This window comes from Erythrolamprus reginae, chromosome 2 (assembly GCF_031021105.1).
Source record: "Erythrolamprus reginae isolate rEryReg1 chromosome 2, rEryReg1.hap1, whole genome shotgun sequence".
In the NCBI taxonomy this organism is placed as follows: Eukaryota; Metazoa; Chordata; class Lepidosauria; order Squamata; family Dipsadidae; genus Erythrolamprus; species Erythrolamprus reginae.
The window spans coordinates 169,714,978-169,734,192 of NC_091951.1; the positions used below are offsets into that span (position 1 = coordinate 169,714,978).

The following is a 19,215-nucleotide window of genomic DNA, read 5'->3' on the forward strand; positions in this document are numbered from 1 at the left end:
ATAATATGTAAATAGATATATTGCTCTTGGGTCAAGTGGACTATACAAGAACACCCCCGATTTGGTGGTGGGGAATGTGTGTGTGTCTGGGTGGGGGGCACATTTCACTATGCACTGTTTTATGTTGTGTGTAATATAAATTTGTTAAACATTAATTAAAAAATTTTAAAAAAGAGAGAAAACAGCTTGGTAATCTCTGATTTCATAAAGATTGCACAAGAGAGTTGTGCGGGATTAGACTCAAATCTTTTTTGCCCCACAATGGCCAACCAGAGGCTGGTAAGAATTTCCCGGTACACTTTTGCTCTGCGTGCTAGTAGAAAGAGACTCGAAACCATTCTTACTTATTTTTTTCCTCCTTCACAAAATGTTGTTTTCCTTTCAACAGAGTATACCATCACCATGTACGATACCAAGAGTAAGGAACTCCGCTGGAATGCCACTTATTTCAATTACGCGGCAACGTTGCCCGAGGAGGACACCCAATATAGTAAGAACATTCATCCTACTTGCAAGCTGAAGCAATAAGACTGCTGGGGGGGGGGGTGTTTCCCAATATTTCTCTCCCCCCCCATTTTTTATTTATTTATTGATTGATTGATTGGTTGATTTGATTGGTTTGATTGGTTTGATTGATTTGATTCGATTGATTTGATTATTTGATTTGATTGATTGATTTGATTGATTTGATTGATTTGATTTGGTTGATTTGATTGATTTGATTTGATTTGATTTGATTTGATTGATTGATTCGATTGGTTGGCTGGTTGGTTGATTGATTTGATTTGTATGCCGCCCCTCTCCGCAGACTCGGGGCGGCTAACAACAGCAGTAAAACAGTATACAGTATAACAAAATCCAATACTAAAAACAGTTAAAAACCCATTATGTAAAAACCAATCTTAAAAAATATACTGCTTGTTTTGTCTAATTGTGAAGATGTGTTGTTGTTGTTTTAATCTGTGCCCATTCCAGAAATGTCTCACTTTGCATCTAATGGAGACGGACTCGTGGTGACTGTGGACAGTGAGTCCGGGGATGTCTTGTGGATCCAGAATTACGGCTCCCCCGTTGTAGCCTTTTACATCTGGCAGCGGGAAGGCTTATGGAAAGTAATGCACACCAATGTGGGGGTCGAGACCCTGCGCTACTTGACGTTCATGTCCGGTGAAGTTGGGCGCATCACCAAGTGGAAATACCCATTTCCCAAAGAAACAGAGACCAAAAGCAAACTAATGTGAGTGTGAGAGGCTTCCCAACTCCCCCGCCCCGTCCCCAATCATGGCCTGTTTGGTTGATTGTCAAAAAATGTGCATTTAGACCAATGGTTCTCAACCTTTCTAATGTCACGACCCCTTAATGCAGTTCCTCATGTTGTGGTGACCCCCAACCATAAGTCTAGTGCTAATTCTCCCAACAGATCTTTAAGCTGATTGGCAGGAAGGTCAGAGAGAGACCCCCATTGTAAACGCCTGATTGGTTGGATTGTAAAAATATGTTCGAAGACACCAGAATAGAAGCTTTAGTTCCTAACACCATGGGAAACTTGTCTTTTCCCAGGATCTTAGACGACCTCTGTAAAACGGACGTTCAACCCCCAAAGGGATCCCAACCCCCAGGTTGAGAACCACTGGTTTTTAGTTTTATCAAACAGCTGAGCCAGAGTTTGATAAACTCTTACAGAGTTTCAATAATCAATCTGATTCTGTATGCGATTCAAGTACAGTCTCCCATTACAGACAGTCCTCACCTTACAGCAGTTTTTTTAGTGGCCGTTCAAATTACAAGGGCCCTGAAAAAAGGGACTTATGACTGGTTTTTTTACACGTACAACCATTACAGCATAGTCATGTGATCGAAACTGAGATACATGGTAACTGGCATGTACTTAAAGGGTGATGTGATCTCTTTTTGTGACCTCTAACAAGCCAAGTCAATGGGGAACCAGATTCAACCATGGTAACTTAACAATGGCAGTGATTCACGTATCAACCAAGTTATTAACTTAATGGCCGTGATTCACTTAACAACTGTAGGGAGGAAAAGGGGGGACATGATTGAAACATTTAAATACGTTAAAGGGTTAAATAAGATCCAGGAGGGAAGTGTTTTTAATAGGAAAGTGAACACAAGGACAAGGGGACACAATCTGAAGTTAGTTGGGGGAAAGATCAAAAGCAACATGAGAAAATATTATTTTACTGAAAGAATAGTAGATGCTTAGAACAAACTTCCAGCAGACATGGTTGGTAAATCCACAGTAACTGAATTTAAACATGCCTGGGATAAACATATATCCATTGTAAGATAAAATACAGGAAATAGTATAAGGGCAGACTAGATGGATCATGAGGTCTTTTTCTGCCGTCAATCTTCTATGTTTCTATGTTTCTATGTATTATCAACTTAACAATGGCAGTGATTCACTTAACAGCCACGTTATTAACTTAACAGTGCCCCATGATTCACTTAACAACTGTGGCAAGAAAGATTGTAAAATGGGGCAAAGCTTACTTGTTTCAGTTTAAGAACAGAAATCTTGGGCTCAATTGTGGTCATAACTTGAGAACTTCCTGTACTTTCCCATAGCCATTTTTGTGTTAGTCTGTGGGTTATGGAAGAAGAGCTCTTTGCATTGAAAAGAACTCAGATATCCTAGACTCCAGATGCCTCTTCTGTTGCCATTATTCACATTTGCTCGTGAGAAACTCAGCAGGCAACGTTAACGGCAACCCCAAAACAAGCACAAGAATAAATCTCCGCACAGGGGCCACAAAAGATGCAAATAGAAATCCAAGGTTTGTTCCCTGTTGAAAGGATATCTCCTATGCAATTTTAATAAAACCCTGCACATGTAGACAAATGCAATGACATCTAGGCAAAGGGCTCGGTAGGGGCTGTTTTGCCTGAGGCCTGAATGTCTCTCTAGAACAGGGCTGTCAAACTCAATTCCATTAACGGCTGCATCAGGGTTGTAGTGACCTCAAGGGGTGGGGTGGGCGTGGCTGACTGGGTGGGCGTGGCCAGTTTGACACCACTCCCCAAACTGCATTGGGTAGTCCGGGCTGAAGCAACACAGGACAGCCCCTTAAATTTTCCAGGACAGCCCCATGGACTGGATCTGACCACACTGCGGGCCGGATGCAGCCTGCGGGCCTTGTATTTGACACCCCTGTTCTAGGACATAGTTTGAGGGCCGCCATTGATGATCATGGCTGGTGTAGTGGTCCTAATGCAGTGAGCCATATATACAAGTGTCCATGTGACACAGGCACGGGTGCAGGGAAAAACCAGGCTGTGCCAATAGTTAATCCATACCAAAAGAAAAAAAAATTCCCACCCTTTTGTGGCACTTGAAAAAGATTCTAATAATTTCCACATGGAGGTGGGTACTGCCAGGAGTTATCCAGAAACAAGGGGAAACGTTGCCTGTTTTTTCTCACCTGTCCTTTTTTGTGAATGCACATTGGCCTAGTAACAGTAAAGCATAACTTATGTTGAGAGCAATATCTCTGGAGGATGAAATAGAGAGAGGGAGAAGGAGAGGAGAGGAGAGTGTTCAAGTCTCTATTAAAACTTTGGTAAAAATCCTTAGCACGCTGATCCTTTTAGGGCCTTTCTGCTATAATCATCTTAGGCCCCTCAATGCAATCCTGGACCTATACAGGAGGCCCTTGACTTATAACCATTCATTTAGCGACTGTTAAAATTTCCATTGTCAATGAAAAAAAAATCTTGACTTATGAGTCTCCAATTTAATGACCCTTGCAGCATTCCCTCTGGTCACGGGATCAAAATTGAGTGCTTGGCATGTATTTTACAATAGTTGTAGCATCCCAGGATCACCTGATCGCCATTTATGACCTTCCCAGCCGGCTTCCCAAGGAGCAAAAGTTAATGGGGGAAGTCAGATTCGCTTAATGGCCCATGATTTGCTTAACTGCTGTGATTCAGTTAACAACCATTGCAGACAAGGTCGCAAAATGGGACACGATGCTTTAACCACTGCCTTGTTTAGCAGTGGAAATTCTGGTTCCAGTTGTGGTTGTAAGTCAAGAACTGCCTGCACGGTATTTTTCAATCAGTCCTTTTTTTAAAATTTGAGAACCCATAATAATAGGTGAAGTTCAATGGTCCATTTCTGTTTATTTTCCAAGGGCAATTTCAAGGCAAAGTTTACTTCGTCGTTTCCCTATTTTCGCAATCTTCCTTAACGTAAAACATTTGTATAAGCCTCGGGCACTGTACCTGTTGGGCGTGCTGGATAATACAGGCATGGCACTATTAACTTTTTTTTTCCTGGTTCCCAATGTTCTTCCGCTAGGCCAACACTTTATGTAGGGAAATACTCTACCGGCTTATACGCTTCGCCATCGATGGTACACGAAGGAGTGGCTATTATGGTAAGTGTGGTGGAGCTGATGTAACCCACAAACCAGATCTCCCGCTTCTTTGTCTATTTCACCACAGTTTGGATGAACATCCAGTATATTTAATGAATTGTGTTTGATTTCCCTTTATTTGGTTTAATTCAAGAAAAAAAAATACTTGGATTTCTTAAGTCCAGCATAAACTCCCACATGCTTTGCACTGCACGTTTAAGAATCTACCAGCGTGACCGGCAGCAGTGGCTTGTGTAAATTACAGTTCCAAATTTCTGAAAAACATTAGCTGCCTATCCCCAAATTGTGTAACAAAAATGGAAAAGTTATGTGAATTCCACAGAGCTGTGTATAAATGTAAAACGTTTAAATCCAGAGATTTAAATATTACCGCACGAATCCCAGCAGCCGATAAGGTCCCACAGAGTTGGCCTTCTCCAGGTCCCGTCGACCAAACAATGTCGTTTGGTGGGCCCCAGGGGAAGAGCCTTCTCTGTGGCGGCCCCTGCCCTCTGGAACCAACTTCCCCCGGAGATTAGAACGGCCCCCACCCTCCTTGTCTTTCGCAAGTTACTTAAGACCCACCTATATCGCCAGGCATGGGGGAACTAAGACATCTCCCCCAGGCTTATTATATTTCACGTTTGGTGTGTATGTGCTGTACGGTTTTTAATTGTTGGAGTTTTTATGTATTTTATTATTAAATTTGTCCCATTGTTATACTGTTTTTTATTACTGTTGTGAGCCGCCCCGAGTCTTCAGAGAAGGGGGGCATACAAATCTAATAAATAATAAAATAATAATAATAATAATAATAATAATAATAATAATAATAAAATGTTCCATTCCTGTACCTTAAGATTCCACATTTTTGTCATTGTTCCTCTCTCTTTCTCTAGCCCCGGGGAAGTCCGATTCCATTGATAGAAGGCCCCAAAATACAAGGAGTCACCATTGAAGAATGTGTGATCACCCCAAGTACTGATTTAAGGTTTCAGCCTGAATTTAAATCAAAGAAAGGACTCCATTATCTGAGGAACCATTGGCTTTTAATAGGTACCTGAAAGGCTTTTTCTACATTATAATGCCCTCTGGTGAACAAAATGGAAAATTAAAATAAGTACCAGTATTACCGTACATTCTTGAAGCATACTGTTCAAGTAAATCCAACTGCCCTTCCATTTTTAAAATTGATTTTTAATGAACAAGAAATGGAAAAATAATAGAATTCTCTTTTCTATGAATATACTAACAATAATGCACAAAAAAGCAGTTTCACAGAAGCTAGTCAATTGGTATCATGTTATACAGTGTTCCCTCGATTTCCGCGGGGGATGCGTTCCGAGACTGCCCGCGAAAGTCGAATTTCTGCAAAGTAGAGATGCGGAAGTAAATACACCATTTTTGGCTATGGACAGTATCACAAGCCTTCCCATAACACTTTAAACCCCTAAATTACTATTTCCCATTCCCTTAACAACAATTTACTCACCATTATTACTGGTATTCACCATTGAATAAGACACTTAGTAATCCTGATATTTATAAACATAATTATTTATTAACAATAATTATTTTTTTTGTTATTTATTTGCAAAAATTATTAGTTTGGTGATGATGTATGACATCATCAGGCAGGAAAAACCGTGGTATAGAAAAAACCCGCGAAGTATTTTTTAATTAATATTTTTTGAAAAACCGTGGTATAGGCTATTCGTGAAGTCCGAACCCGCGAAAATCGAGGGAACACTGTACTTGCTTTAATTTAAAGTTTTAAAGAAAGATCTCTATGTTTTTGGCTTTTGCAAAATATATACCAGGAAGGAGAACTTGGAAGGGGAAAAGTCATTTTAAATATAATAAGATTATTATGAATTACAAAAAGTATGCTCCAGAGTTACATTTGAGGTCCTGACGTTGAATTCATTCACTTGCAGTAAGTTGAAACCCAGAACTGACGCTTTAATGAACTAGCAATGTGATTCTTTTCAGATCCATTGTATTAATGTAAAAAGATATAATATGCAACTATCCCACAGAGTTATTCCACAACAGAATTCAAAACCGGTTGCAGGAATTGGGGTTTGTTTAGTTTAATGAAAAGAAGGACCAAGGGAGACATGATAGCAATGTTCCAATATCTCAGGGGTTGCCACAAAGAAAAAGGGAGTCAAACTATTCTCCAAAGCACCTGAAGGTAGAACAAGAAACAATGGATGGAAACTAAACAAGGAGAGAAGCAATTTAGAACTAAGGAGAAATTTCCTGATAATCAGTGGAGCAGCTTGCCTCCAGAAGTTGTGAATGCTCCAATCTTGGAAGTTTTAAAGAAGAGATTGGATAACCATTTGTCTGAAGTAGTGTAGAGTTTCCTGCCTAAGCAAGAGGTCAGACTAGAAGACCTCCACGGTTGCTTCAGATTCTGTTATTCTGTTATGTTTTCTCTTTTTAAGTGAGATTAAGTAAACTCTTCGACTGGTGTAAAGAACTTTTGGCTCTGGATATATGTGGAATTACAACTCCAGGCGTTCTCAGCCAGCCTGGCCAATGAGGAGGGATTCTGGGGAAGGGATGACAACAAATTTCTGGAGCCATATAGATTCCAGTCTTAGAAAGACAACTTTATGAGCAGGGGTGAACTACAGCCAGAACGCCCGGAATGGTGGTTCCGCTGTGGAAAGTGGAGCACGTAGGCCTGTTCTGGTTCCAGCTGCTCATGCACGCCTGTGCATGAACAGTCGGAGCGATTCCGGTAAAAAATTACCAGGTGTTTTTGTTTCCATACATGCGGAAGCAAAGAAGCCGACAATTTTTACTGCTGGAAAGATGTCCGCGCTGTTCCAGCTGCTGCCCATCTCCGGCCATACCATGTCTGTGGTGCCCCTGCAGACAAGATAAGGACCGGGCAGGCAGCTCGCAGTGCAGCACAGCGGGTGGGAGTGGGGGGAGAGCCGCTGCTGCGAGGGGCGCCAGGAGCAGGCAGGGAAAAAGGCGGCAGGGAGCCACCGTGACAGGCACAAGGGTGTGGGGGCAAACAGTGGCGAGCGGGCCGAACGGCAGCAGCAAGCGGCCACTTGCCCTTTTTTAGGCTATTTCTGGGTTTTTTATCACTTTTGTGCATGCGCAGAAGCAAAAAACCCCAGAAATCTCATCCTCGCGCGAGATTAGACATCTGCGCATGCGCAGAAGCTAAATCCCCCACGGGGGTGCGCAGGGGGGGCACTCGCTCCCAGCCTGTTCTGATAGGGCTGCGAATGGAAGCCCGCCCCTGCTTATGAGTGACTGCTACTATGATAGCTGAGTGGCACAGCCAGACTTGGAAATATATAACAAGGAAGGAGAGTTATTATCTTCCTGTCTTGTTTGCAATATTCCAAGAAATTGGTCACTATTGGAAATTGAATTCTGAGTTAAATTAATCATCTTGATTAATCATTTTGATCATCTACTGGGACTGCTCCTTGTTTTCTTGTATTCTTGATACTGCTGCCATATTTTCGAGCCATTTCGTGGGAATAACAGAAACTATGTTCCTATTTGAAGGGCATCATGAGACCCCATTATCAGCCTCAACCAGGATCCTGGAGAAATTTCCAAGCAACTTGCCGAAACGTCAGGAAAATGTGATCCCAGCAGATTCAGACAAAAAAGTTTTTGAAGAGGTTTGTTCTTGTTGTTTTAAAAAAACACCCAGTTAGCAAATTTAGTAGAGAATATTCCAGTTGTATAAAACAAATGTACATAAATGGAAGTCAGTATAATAAAGATCTTAGATGCAATTTCTCGCAGATTATAGGATGAGCTTCCTTAACAGCCTTTCTTAAGCGGATTCAACCATCAAATACAGTAATACCTCATGATACGAACTTAATTGGTGCAAGGAGGAGGTTCGTAAGACGAAAGGTTCGTAAGATGAAACATTGTTTCCCATAGGAAACAATGTAAAGTCAATTAATCCGTGCAACCAAAAAACCCCCCACAAAAAAACGGCTTTCGGCGACTGCTGGAAAGCCGCACGGCTGTTTTAAAAGGTGACAGCCGGCCTGGGGGGCTTCCCAGCACCCCCCTGAACCCGGGTTCAGGGTTCGGGGGGTGCTGGCAAGCCCCCCAGGCCGGCTGCGACCTTTTAAAACAGCCGCGCCGCTTCCCAGCTGTCTCCCGAAGCCGAACGCGGAAGTTCGGCTTTAGCGTTCGGCTTCAGGAGACAGCTGGGAAGCGGCGCGCCTGTTTTAAAAGGTCGCAGCTGGCCTGGGGGGCTTGCCAGCACCCCCCGAACCCGGGTTCGGGGTTCGGGGGGGTGCTGGGAAGCCCCCCAGGCCGGCTGCGACCTTTTAAAACAGGCGCGCCGCTTCCCAGCTGTCTCCCGAAGCCGAACGCGGAAGTTCGGCTTTAGCGTTCGGCTTCAGGAGACAGCTGGGAAGCGGCGCGCCTGTTTTAAAAGGTCGCAGCCGGCCTGGGGGGCTTGCCAGCACCCCCCCGAACCCGGAGTTGCTCTCTGCCTTTAAGACTCCATGATGTGAACTTTTGTTCCTTTGTCTATCAAGACACTTTATTTTTACTTTCATAATAGTTCGGCGTTCAGGAGACAGCTGGGAATACTTCCGCGTTCGGCTTCGGGAGACAGCTGGGAAGCGGCGCGGCTGTTTTAAAAGGTGACAGCCGGGCTGGGGGGCTTCCCAGCAACCTCCCGAACCGAACCCGGGGTTCAGAAAAATTTTGCCTCTTCTTACGAACTTTGTTCAAGTTACGAACCGGCGTTCGGGAGGCTTCTGGGAAGCCCCGCCGCCCGGCTGTCACCTTTTAAAACAGCCGCGCCGCTTCCCAGCAGTCTCCGAACGCCGGTTCGTAACTCGAAAAAAGTTCGTAAGAAGAGGCAAAATTTTTCTGAACCCCGGGTTCGTATCATGAGTTGTTCGTAAAACGAGGGGTTCGTATCTTGAGGTACCACTGTATTGTCAGTACATTTCCCCAAGCAAATAGTATATCATTCATGTATTTTCTTTTCAGGAGCTTATGTCATTCTTAAAGGCCAAACAGCCTTTGTTTTTTCAAAACAAAAATAAACACAAATATCAAATGAATATTATGATCTCCAGAATTCCACAAAACTATCTAAAATCAGCAATAAAGAACTAGGATTAAAAATCCTACTTCGAGATCAGTTAGAAACCCTAACTATCCAAATTAACCTGTTTAAAAGAAGATGTGAACAGTAGGGGGGGGGGGTTCTGACACACATTTTAATAAGCCACGTGTAATGTAACAATAAATTCTAGCACAATGTATTTCCCATTTAAAAGTGTGTTAATAGGCCCTGTTGATGACCTTAAGACTAAATCCTCAGACTACTTCAAATGGTTTGACCATTATTTTGCTACTGAGCTAATTCCCAATTATATCTTATTTCTATGCAACAACTCTGCATTCAAAATGGAATGATTGCATTTCATTTGCTGGAGATGCACAGGAAAAGTTTGCAGCTCTCTTGGCTGCAATCAATTTTATAGGTCTTGCAGAGGAACAGGAGACCGAGCGTGTGGGTGGGCTTGCTGTGTAACATGATAAGGAGCTCTGCAGAAGATATATTAAGCATGCCCGATCCCTGGATGAGAGTTCACTGAAGTCTCACTCACTCATGCATGAGTCCAATATAGATTGAGGAATATCGCTAGCCTGCCTTTGAATGTAGGCAGAAGAAGCACATCAACTAGGAGGAGTTGGCTACTTTCTACATTTCTACAGAATTAATTATTTTTTTTCCATGAATCTGAAATGTGAAACTTAACATTTGAAAATTTGCTATATTTTTGCTGGGGCCCGTTTGCAGTATTTTCTCTTAATTGTTCAAGAAACAAGCCTAAGCTGTTGTAGCAGAGAGGGGATCATTCAAATTGATGCAGTTCTTGTTTCTCAGGCGATTAATATGGCTGGTAGTCCTGGGGAGAATTTGCCACACCCTGTTCCAGAGAATGCTGCCGAGACAACCAGCCAAACTACAACCCGACCAGAGGCTCCGGTTGACTCCATCCTGAAGGATTTTGCCACCGTTCTCTTAAGCACTTTCCTGGTTGTTGGCTGGATAGCCTTTGTTATTACCTACCCCATGGTATGTGTATAGCCATCGTTTTAAAGCAGTGATTTTCAACCTTTTTTGAGCCGCGGCACACTTTTTACATTTACAAAATCCTGGGGCACACCACCAACCAAAATGACACAAATCTAATAAATAAATAAATAAATAAATACATACATACATACATACATACATACATACATACATACATACATACATACATACATAAATAACCCCCTCATATATATAATCCCATGTAACATCCCCTTATAAATACAGTCAATCATCAATCATCCCTCCTGAAATTTATACCGCTGTCTCATTTCTGGGTACTTCTCCTGTCTTTCCCCCTTTTCTCTCTCATGTTTCTCATTTCTCTCTCTTCCTCCCTTTTTCCCTCATTCCTTCTCCCTTTCACTTCTCCTCTTTTTCCATCCCTGTCTCTCTCTCCCCCCCTTATGTGTGTGTATGTATACACACTCCAAACATTTCCAAAACCAGGTGAGGGCTGGGGTTTAATTCTCTTTTATTCTTTTCAAAAACAGGTGAGGGCTGGGGGTTTTTTCTTATTATTTGGGTGCTTTTTACCATATGCTTCAAGAATCACCTCTCTCTCTCTCTTGTTTCTCTCTCCTCTCATTCTCTGCCTCAATCATTTTCTCATTTCTCCTCCCCTTTTTGTTCTCATTTCTCTCTCTCTCGCCTTTCCTCTTCCTGTCTCTCTTGCTATCTTTTTTTCTCTCTCTCTCTTGCTTTCTTTCAGTATCTCTTGCTATCTCTTTTTCTCTCTTGCTTTTCTTCTCTCGTGCTTTTTCTTGTTCTTTCTCTCTCTCTGTTGCTCTCTTTCATTCTCTTATTTTCTCTCTCTCTCTCTTTTCTTTCTCTCTCTCTTAATCTCTCTCTCTCTTGTTCTCTCTTATTTTCTTTCTCTCTCTTTCATGCTTTCTCTCTCTTGTTCTTTATCACTCTCTCTCTCTCTCTCTGTTGCTCTCTCTCGTTCTCTCTCTTCCTTTCTTCTCTGTGGAGGCCAGCGAAGGTTTCCCTTAGTTTGAATGTTCCAAGCAAGCAGCCCCTTTACTGACAGCCCGGGACAGGACTGTGAGAGGGGTGGGCGTTCCCACAGCGCTTGGAGCGGCTAGCGGCCGGATCGCCAGCGCCGCTGCAGCCACCGCTGTGGAAGAAGCCGCACCCCAAAAAAGCTTGAGAGAAGGAAGGATCGGGCTGGCGTGGACAGCCACAAGTGGAAGCCTCAGCCCTGGAGCCCCCTCGCGCCCATGGCTTCTCGTCGATGTCTCTGCCTGCAAGATCCGCTGGAGTGCTAATAGCAGCGGCGGGCAGGAGCCCCCCCCGCTATTCCCGCCGCCGCCACCGCTATTAGCACTCCCGCGGATCGGGCAGGCAGAGGCATCGATGAGAAGCCATGGGTGCGAGGGGGCTCCAGGGCTGAGGCTTCCACTTGCAGCCCCCCCCCCCTATTCCCGCCGCCGCCGCTATTAGCACTCCCGATGCCATTGCCACCGTGGGGAGACAGGGGCAGCCGCGGCTCCCTTTACTCCTACTGCCGCACCTCCCTGCCCCTGCCTCCCCACGGTGCCTCCGGCCAAACGCGCCTCTGGCTTCTCCGCCCTGCCCCATTGCCCGCCCACTCTCCTCCGCCGCCGCCTCCTGCCTTGGGGCGAGGAGTCCGGGACTGTGTGGCTTTGCGCCATGAAGAGAAAACGGCAGCAGGGAAAAGTCGGCCGTTTTCTCTTCATGGCGCAAAGCCACACAGTCCCGGACTCCCGGCCAAACGCGTCCCTGGCTTCTCCCCCCTGCCCCATTGCCCGCCCGATCCGCCCACTCTCCTCCGCCGCCTCTCGCCGCGGCACACCTGACGGTGTGTCGCGGCACACCGGTTGGGAAACGCTGTTTTAAAGCAATATCCAGGCTCGAATTATATTCCATAGAAACATAGAAACATAGAAGTCTGACGGCAGAAAAAGACCTCATGGTCCAACTAGTCTGCCCTTATACTATTTCCTGTATTTTATCTTAGGATGGATATATGTTTATCCCAAGCATTTTTAAATTCAGTTACTGTGGATTTATCTACAACGTCTGCTGGAAGTTTGTTCCAAGGATCTACTACTCTTTCAGTAAAATAATATTTTCTTATGAACTCTTGAGCTAGGGAGGTCTTAATAATACCACAATAGTGAATGGTTGGGCATGGATAAGGAGGTATAGACATGTTCGGGAGGGGGGAGGTTGATAAGGAACCCTTTAGACATGCCACTCAATTTCTGCTTTCTATGTGAAAAGGAAAATAAATAATCTTGTAATACAGAAACATTTATTTTGGATTTGCCAAGAATTTTCTCCATAGGAAATCAGACTTCTGTGGGCACTGTGGTGTGAAAATTAAATCCAATGATAGAGTTAACCCTTTCATCAGGGGTGTCAAGCTTGATTTCATTGAGGGCGGCATCAGGGTTGTGTTTTACCTTGTGGGGGGCATGGCCAGCTCAACACTCGTGTCAGGGGTGCGCCTGTGGTGGCCCAAGCACCCTGCCAGAGAAAATGGGCTCCCAAGCTCAGTTTTCAGCTGCAACAACCTGCTGCAATCTTCTGCCAGTGAAAATAAAGCTCGGCGAGGGCACCCACAGCCCTCACAAGCTCATTTTTCACCTGCAGAGGCACCACAGGTTGGTCCTTCCCTGCTTCCGGGTTGGCCCCATGGGCCAGATCTAAGTACCACATGTGTCTGATTTGGCCCATGGGCCTTGAATTGACACCCCTGCCTCATATAGTATAACCCCCCCCCCTCCATCTCAATGAATGTGATCTTTTTTTAATCTTTTCAGAAGCTTTCCACACCAATATCTCTTGGTATTCCAATTCCCAGAATTAGCTACATATGAAATTGAAAGCATGATTTGAAGGGTTTAAGGAAAGAGGGATTTAGAAGATCATATCAGCTCATTCCTGTTCCTTAAGGTTTTGTTATTATTGTCACGGATTGTAAAAGTCCGTTTGAACTTTACACCGCGGAGGTGATGGATTTAAGAGATCCAAGCATTGTTATTTCAAAACAAGCTTTCCTTTTCTTATGAAAGTAAAAATAAACAGTGTCTTGATAGACAAAGGAACAAAAGCTCACATCATAGAGTCTTAAAGGCAGAGAGCAAGAAGGCGGAAATGGCAAGGCAGGATATTACATAAAATATGGGAGGTGATTAATGACAAGGCACCCATGTTAACTCTTAAATTACTGAATGTCTCTGAGGCTGGCAATATTCAGCGTGACAATTATTGCTGTTATTCTTTTAAGAGCATGCACCATCAGCAACAGCGCCAACACCAGCAGTTCCAGAAACAGATTGAAGAGAAGCTGCGGTTGTTGAAGCAGCAGCCTTTCAGGCGTCCGATAGACCTTCCTCCTGAGCCAGAACCTCCGGAGGGTCCTTGCGTCAGGCAAGATGGCTCAGCCACCAGCTCACCAACTATGTCACCAAAGACGTCAAACCACTCTGCCTACTCCAACCTTTCTGCCTCTGACATTGGAAGCTGCCTTTCCACTGAACCTGAAGGAGGTGCCAAAACTCTACTAAGTATATCCCCCCTCAAACACACACCCTGTGGGATTAGGATTAATGTTATTTCCCATCAAGCCTAATGGGTCAGAGTTGAGGGCTTGGCCAAAATATCTGTAGTATTTTTTTAAAGTTCAGGTAAATGTAAATGTGTGGTTCTTTTTCTTTCTCTTTCTTTCATGGCTTTTCAGATGGAAACTCAGGCACCATTGTGGTTGGAAAGATTTCCTTCAATCCAAAGGATGTCCTTGGACATGGAGCCGAGGGGACAATTGTTTATAGGTAAAGCAAAATAGAATAGAACAGAATTCTTTATTGGCCAAGTGTGATTGGACGCACACAAGGAATTTGTCTTTGGCGCATAGGCTCTCAGTGTACATAAAAGAAAATATACGTTTGTCAAGAATCATGAGGTGCAACACTTAATGGTTGTCATAGGGGTCAAATAAGCAATCAAATCATACTAGGAACCAATCAATATAAACTATAAGGATAGAAACAACAATGTTACAGTCATGTAACTGTATGTTACAGGGAGGATGTGGGTGATGGGAACGATGAGAAAACTAATAGTAATAGTAATGCAGCCTTAATGAATAGTTTGACAGTGTTGAGGGAATTATTTGTTCAGCAGAGTGATGGTGTTCGGGGGGAAACTGTTCTTGTGTCTAGTTGTCTTGGTCTGCAATGCTCTATAGCGTCATTTTGAGGGTAGGAACGTCCAGGATGCGAGGGGTCACCTGTGTGGAATCCACACTGCATATCAGATATTAATACAATTGAAGGAGTCCAGAAATACTTCACAAGAAGAGTCCTCCTCTCCTCCTCACGTAACAAATTACCCTACTCCTCCAGACTTCAAATACTAAATCTAGAAAATTTACAACTATGTCGTCTCCGAACTGATTTAACTGTTGTTCATAAAATCATACATCATAATGTACTCCCTGTCAGTGACTACTTCACCTTTAACAACAACACAAGAGCACGTAATAGATACAAACGGAATGTAAATCACTCCAAACTTGACAGCAGAAAATACGATTTCAGCAATAGAGTGGTCACTGCCTGGAACTCATTACCCAAAATCTTCAACCTTAGATTATCTACAATTGACCTCTTCCCTTTTCTAAGAGGTCTGTAAGGGGCGTGCATAAGTGCACTTTTGTGCCTAATGTCCCTGTCGTACTGTCTTATTATCCTTTCTATTACTAGGTTCTACTTATGTTATGTTATGTTAATATGTACTATAATACTATACTTGTTTGACAAATAAAATAAAATAAAATAAATAAAATTAGAGGTGACATCCTAGCCAACTGTATAGATGGATGCTAAATCCTTGCCCCCTTGTACGTTGGAATATTTATAGGGGCACGTTTGACAACAGAGACGTTGCTGTGAAGAGAATTCTCCCCGAATGTTTCAGCTTTGCTGACCGGGAGGTCCAGCTTCTGCGTGAATCTGATGAGCACCCTCATGTAATCCGCTATTTCTGCACAGAGAGGGACCGCCAGTTCCAGTACATTGCTCTGGAACTCTGTGCTGCCACCTTACAGGAGGTAAGCCTGAATTATATACTGTATTTTTTCTGGAGTATAAGATGTACCTTAGGTTTGGGGGAGGAAAATAGGGGGGGGGGATTTACCTACCAGGTATTCATCTGTCTAGTGTCTTTAGTCAGCACATTATTTTATCCCCTGGTTAGAGCTGGAAAAAAGATATTCTGAGAGGGAGTAGCAATGAAAACAACCTTGCAAAGACTTAGGGCTGGAAAAAACTTCAGAGCAGCAATGAAAAAATCCTGCAAGCTGGGAAAATTGTTAGCACCGTGTTAGGGCTGAAAAAAACTATTTCAGAGGGAGTAGCAATGGAAACAAGCCTGCAAGCTGGGAAAATTGTTAGCACCTCGTAAGAGCTTGGGGGGGAAAGCTTCGAAAAAGCTAAATTCGGAGTATAAGAAACACCCAATTTTTCACCCTCTTTTTTGGGGGGGAGCTGCATTTTATAATCCAAAAATATAGTATCGTTCATGTGATGATGATAATGGTGATGATATTATTATTATTATTATTATTATTATTATTATTATTATTATTATTATTATTATTAAATAAATTTATATGGCTGAGCAACTCACACACAGGCAACTTATGACATTAAAATTCACCCCATAAAAACATATTGGCCCTCCGCTTTGCTTTCAGGTTGAAGCCCAGTCTTCTGGTGAAACTCGGCAGCCCCTTCTCCCCATTGGCTGAATGTCTGTGGAGATGTCTCAGTCATCCAGGTCATGGTTGTCCCAAAAGTGCTTTCTCGAGAGGTAACTGGACTTTCTTTGTTTTTCCTTGAGGACGTTTTGTTTCTTATCCAAGAAGCTCCAGAATTGGAGAAGCTTCTTGGATGAAACAGAACTGAACAAGCTTCTTAGATGAGAAGCGAAATATCTTCAAAGGAAAACAAAGGAAGTTCAGTTGCCTTTTGAAAAAAAAAACTTTGGGTGTGCCAACCAAAACATAATCCCATTGTACCCCCAAGCTGTCTCTTCCTCTGGTCTCTATAGGTAGCAGATACAGTTCTGGGCTTTTTCCCCTATGCATCTCATTCACCAGAAATCTTTCTGTCTCTCCTTTAATTTGAAGGCTTTGCCTCTTATCTCTCTTGCTCTCCAGCGAACTTTGTATCTCTCTTCCTTTAAAGCATTCAAACTTGGCAACTTTATGACTTGTGGACTTCAACTCCCAGAATTCTCCAACCAGCTATGCTATTCAGTTCAGATATAAAGCTATCCTGCCTGGAGAATTCTGGGAGTTGAAGTCCACAAGTCTTAAAGTTGCCATGTTTGAAGGCCTCTGCTTTAAAGCCTTCCCTTCAAAATTCCTAAGTACCTTTCTCTCCTTAGGCTCCCTCTTCTTCCCTAGGCTGATATTCTCTTTCTTCTCCTCTCCTGTCTTCCTTTGTGCCTCTCTCTATGTTTGATCTGCTGTTATCTGGTGGGATCTCTGAATTTACAGCTCCACAAGAGAATCTCGTTTATTCTGTTTTTGCCTCCTTCCAATTACAAGGCTCTGTAAATTTATTTATTAATTCTCCATAGACTCAGGGCGGCTTACAAGGTAAAAAAAAACCCATACAATTAAATAATGATAAAAACCCAACCATTTTATCCGAACCCCAAATTTAAAAACCAATCTTAAAACCCGATGTATACAACCATTTGACCGATTCATCTCAACCCAAAAGATTTAGGCCAGAGCAGAGTGTTCACGCTCAACAGCCCCAGGCCTGCCGGCAAACGTATGTCTTTAAAAACCTTCCGGAAGGCCAGAAAAGTGGGGGGCAGTACAAATCTCTGGGGGGAGGATTCCAAAGGACTGGAGCTGCCACAGAGAAGGCCCTTCTCCTAGAGACCCCACCAGAGGGCACTGCTTGGCTGATGGGATCTGAAGAAAGCTGACCCTGTGGGATCTAACCAGCCACTGGGATACATGAGGTAGGAGACGGTCCCGTAGGTAACTGGTCCTAAGCCATATAGGGCTTTAAACTCAATTTTCATAGCCCAAAGTTTCAAAGCCTAACCGATTTACATTTCCCAATTCTACCGCTACTTTTTGGGTCACACACTTCATGGGAATTGTAGTCCCAAACACCAAAGGACCATTTGGTTCCTCTGCCGCAGAAGTCTATGAAGATTCTCAATCATCCAGGTCAGGGTTGCCCCGAAGGTGCTTTTCCAAAAGCCAATTGAATTTTCCTTGGATCTTTTCCTTGATAACATTCCTCCACATCTACGAGAAATCTCTTACCAATTCCCCTTCTCATCCTCTTCCTTTTCATCCTAGAAGCTTTTGCAGTTCTGACTGAATGGTTCAGTTCAGCCAGAAATGAAGAATGTTCTTGGAGTGTTGAAAGTGAAATGTTTTCAAGGGGGAAAAACCCCCAAGAAAGTCTAGTTGCCTTTTGAAAAAGCACCTTTGCAGCTCTCCTACATGTTTACCTAGAAATAAATTGCTGCTTGGTCTGCTTTCTAGAGACACTGCAGAGCATTGCAACGTTAATCTCATTCTGATTTTGTGCATGTGTAATTTTAGTACGTGGAACAGAAGGACTTTGGCCATCATGGCTTGCAGCCAATCATCCTCTTACAGCAGACCATGTCTGGCATGGCTTATCTTCACTCTCTCAATATAGGTAAGAAGCCCTTTTATTATAATGGGTCTCCCTGTATTTTATTTTATTTTTTTGAGAGAAGAATTAGAGGCTTAGTTTGGGGCGGCAGCATAGAACTTTTCAGGATATTGAGCAATCTTCTGGGGTTATGAGATGGAAAATAAACAAATTAAGGCCAGAGCTACTGTTTTATGTAATAGCAACATTATATATCTGGCTGGAAGTTGATGAGAAGTCAGCATAATAAAGATGGGATGAAAATCTAAGGAATTAAATACATAATGAGGGGAAACTAAAGAGCTGAACATCTCTTTTGGTGAGCTGTGTACCCCATAAAATGTAGGGTTGACTTTCTTCTCTTAAGAGGAAAATGGGAAAAATGTATTAAAAGGTCATTTCTGCATTAGTGACTTTACAGTATATCTTATATATTTATAGTAGGGGGTTGGACTAGAAGACCTCCAAGGTCCCTTCCAACTCTGTTGTTGTTGTTGTTGTTGTTGTTATTATCATCTTTACAACAATGGCTGGGGATTGCTGCAAAGAAACTGTTGTGTAGCATCCCCTATCATCATAAGAATATAAAACTATACTTGGGACTCTTATGGTGGTACCGCAGTAATACGATGATGGACAGAAGCCCTAAATCAATAGTATGGGAATGACCCAGTTCTCAAATGGTGGGGTGCGCCCGTTGGAGGATACGAAGTGATGCCAGGGAGGCTGTTTGGGACCCCGGAGAACACGTGCGGTCCTCTTGATCAATTTCCCCGGATGGGGAGTGTTTTCCCAGTTGCACACTGCTCTGAGCCCAGAAGAGCAGGCGATTAGGTTGAGTGGGGCAGCTGCATGTGTTCTTGTTGTTCTCTGGTGCTGTGGCAGCCCTGAACGGCATGTCGAACCTGAGGCTGGACAAGGAGGAGAATCCTTTGCAGCTGGGCGAAAGCTTCAAACAGCACCTTAAAGCCTCCTTCCATACCATTCACTGTGAGTGCCTGGCAGAGGTGGTGCTTATGGG

The 19,215-nt window shown here is 43.4% G+C and overlaps 1 protein-coding gene across 1 annotated transcript in view; it reads left to right on the plus strand.

Moving 5' to 3' along the window:
• Positions 1 to 19,215, plus strand: part of ERN1 (endoplasmic reticulum to nucleus signaling 1) — a 111,603-nt gene that overhangs the window by 81,730 nt on the left and 10,658 nt on the right. Inside the window, exons 7-16 of the mRNA XM_070740367.1 lie at positions 389 to 490; positions 976 to 1,237; positions 4,325 to 4,403; positions 5,282 to 5,438; positions 7,926 to 8,044; positions 10,297 to 10,488; positions 13,766 to 14,027; positions 14,219 to 14,309; positions 15,400 to 15,589; positions 18,119 to 18,218. Coding sequence (XP_070596468.1) covers positions 389 to 490; positions 976 to 1,237; positions 4,325 to 4,403; positions 5,282 to 5,438; positions 7,926 to 8,044; positions 10,297 to 10,488; positions 13,766 to 14,027; positions 14,219 to 14,309; positions 15,400 to 15,589; positions 18,119 to 18,218 — 1,554 coding nt within the window. The remainder of the gene's footprint in view (positions 1 to 388; positions 491 to 975; positions 1,238 to 4,324; positions 4,404 to 5,281; positions 5,439 to 7,925; positions 8,045 to 10,296; positions 10,489 to 13,765; positions 14,028 to 14,218; positions 14,310 to 15,399; positions 15,590 to 18,118; positions 18,219 to 19,215) is intronic.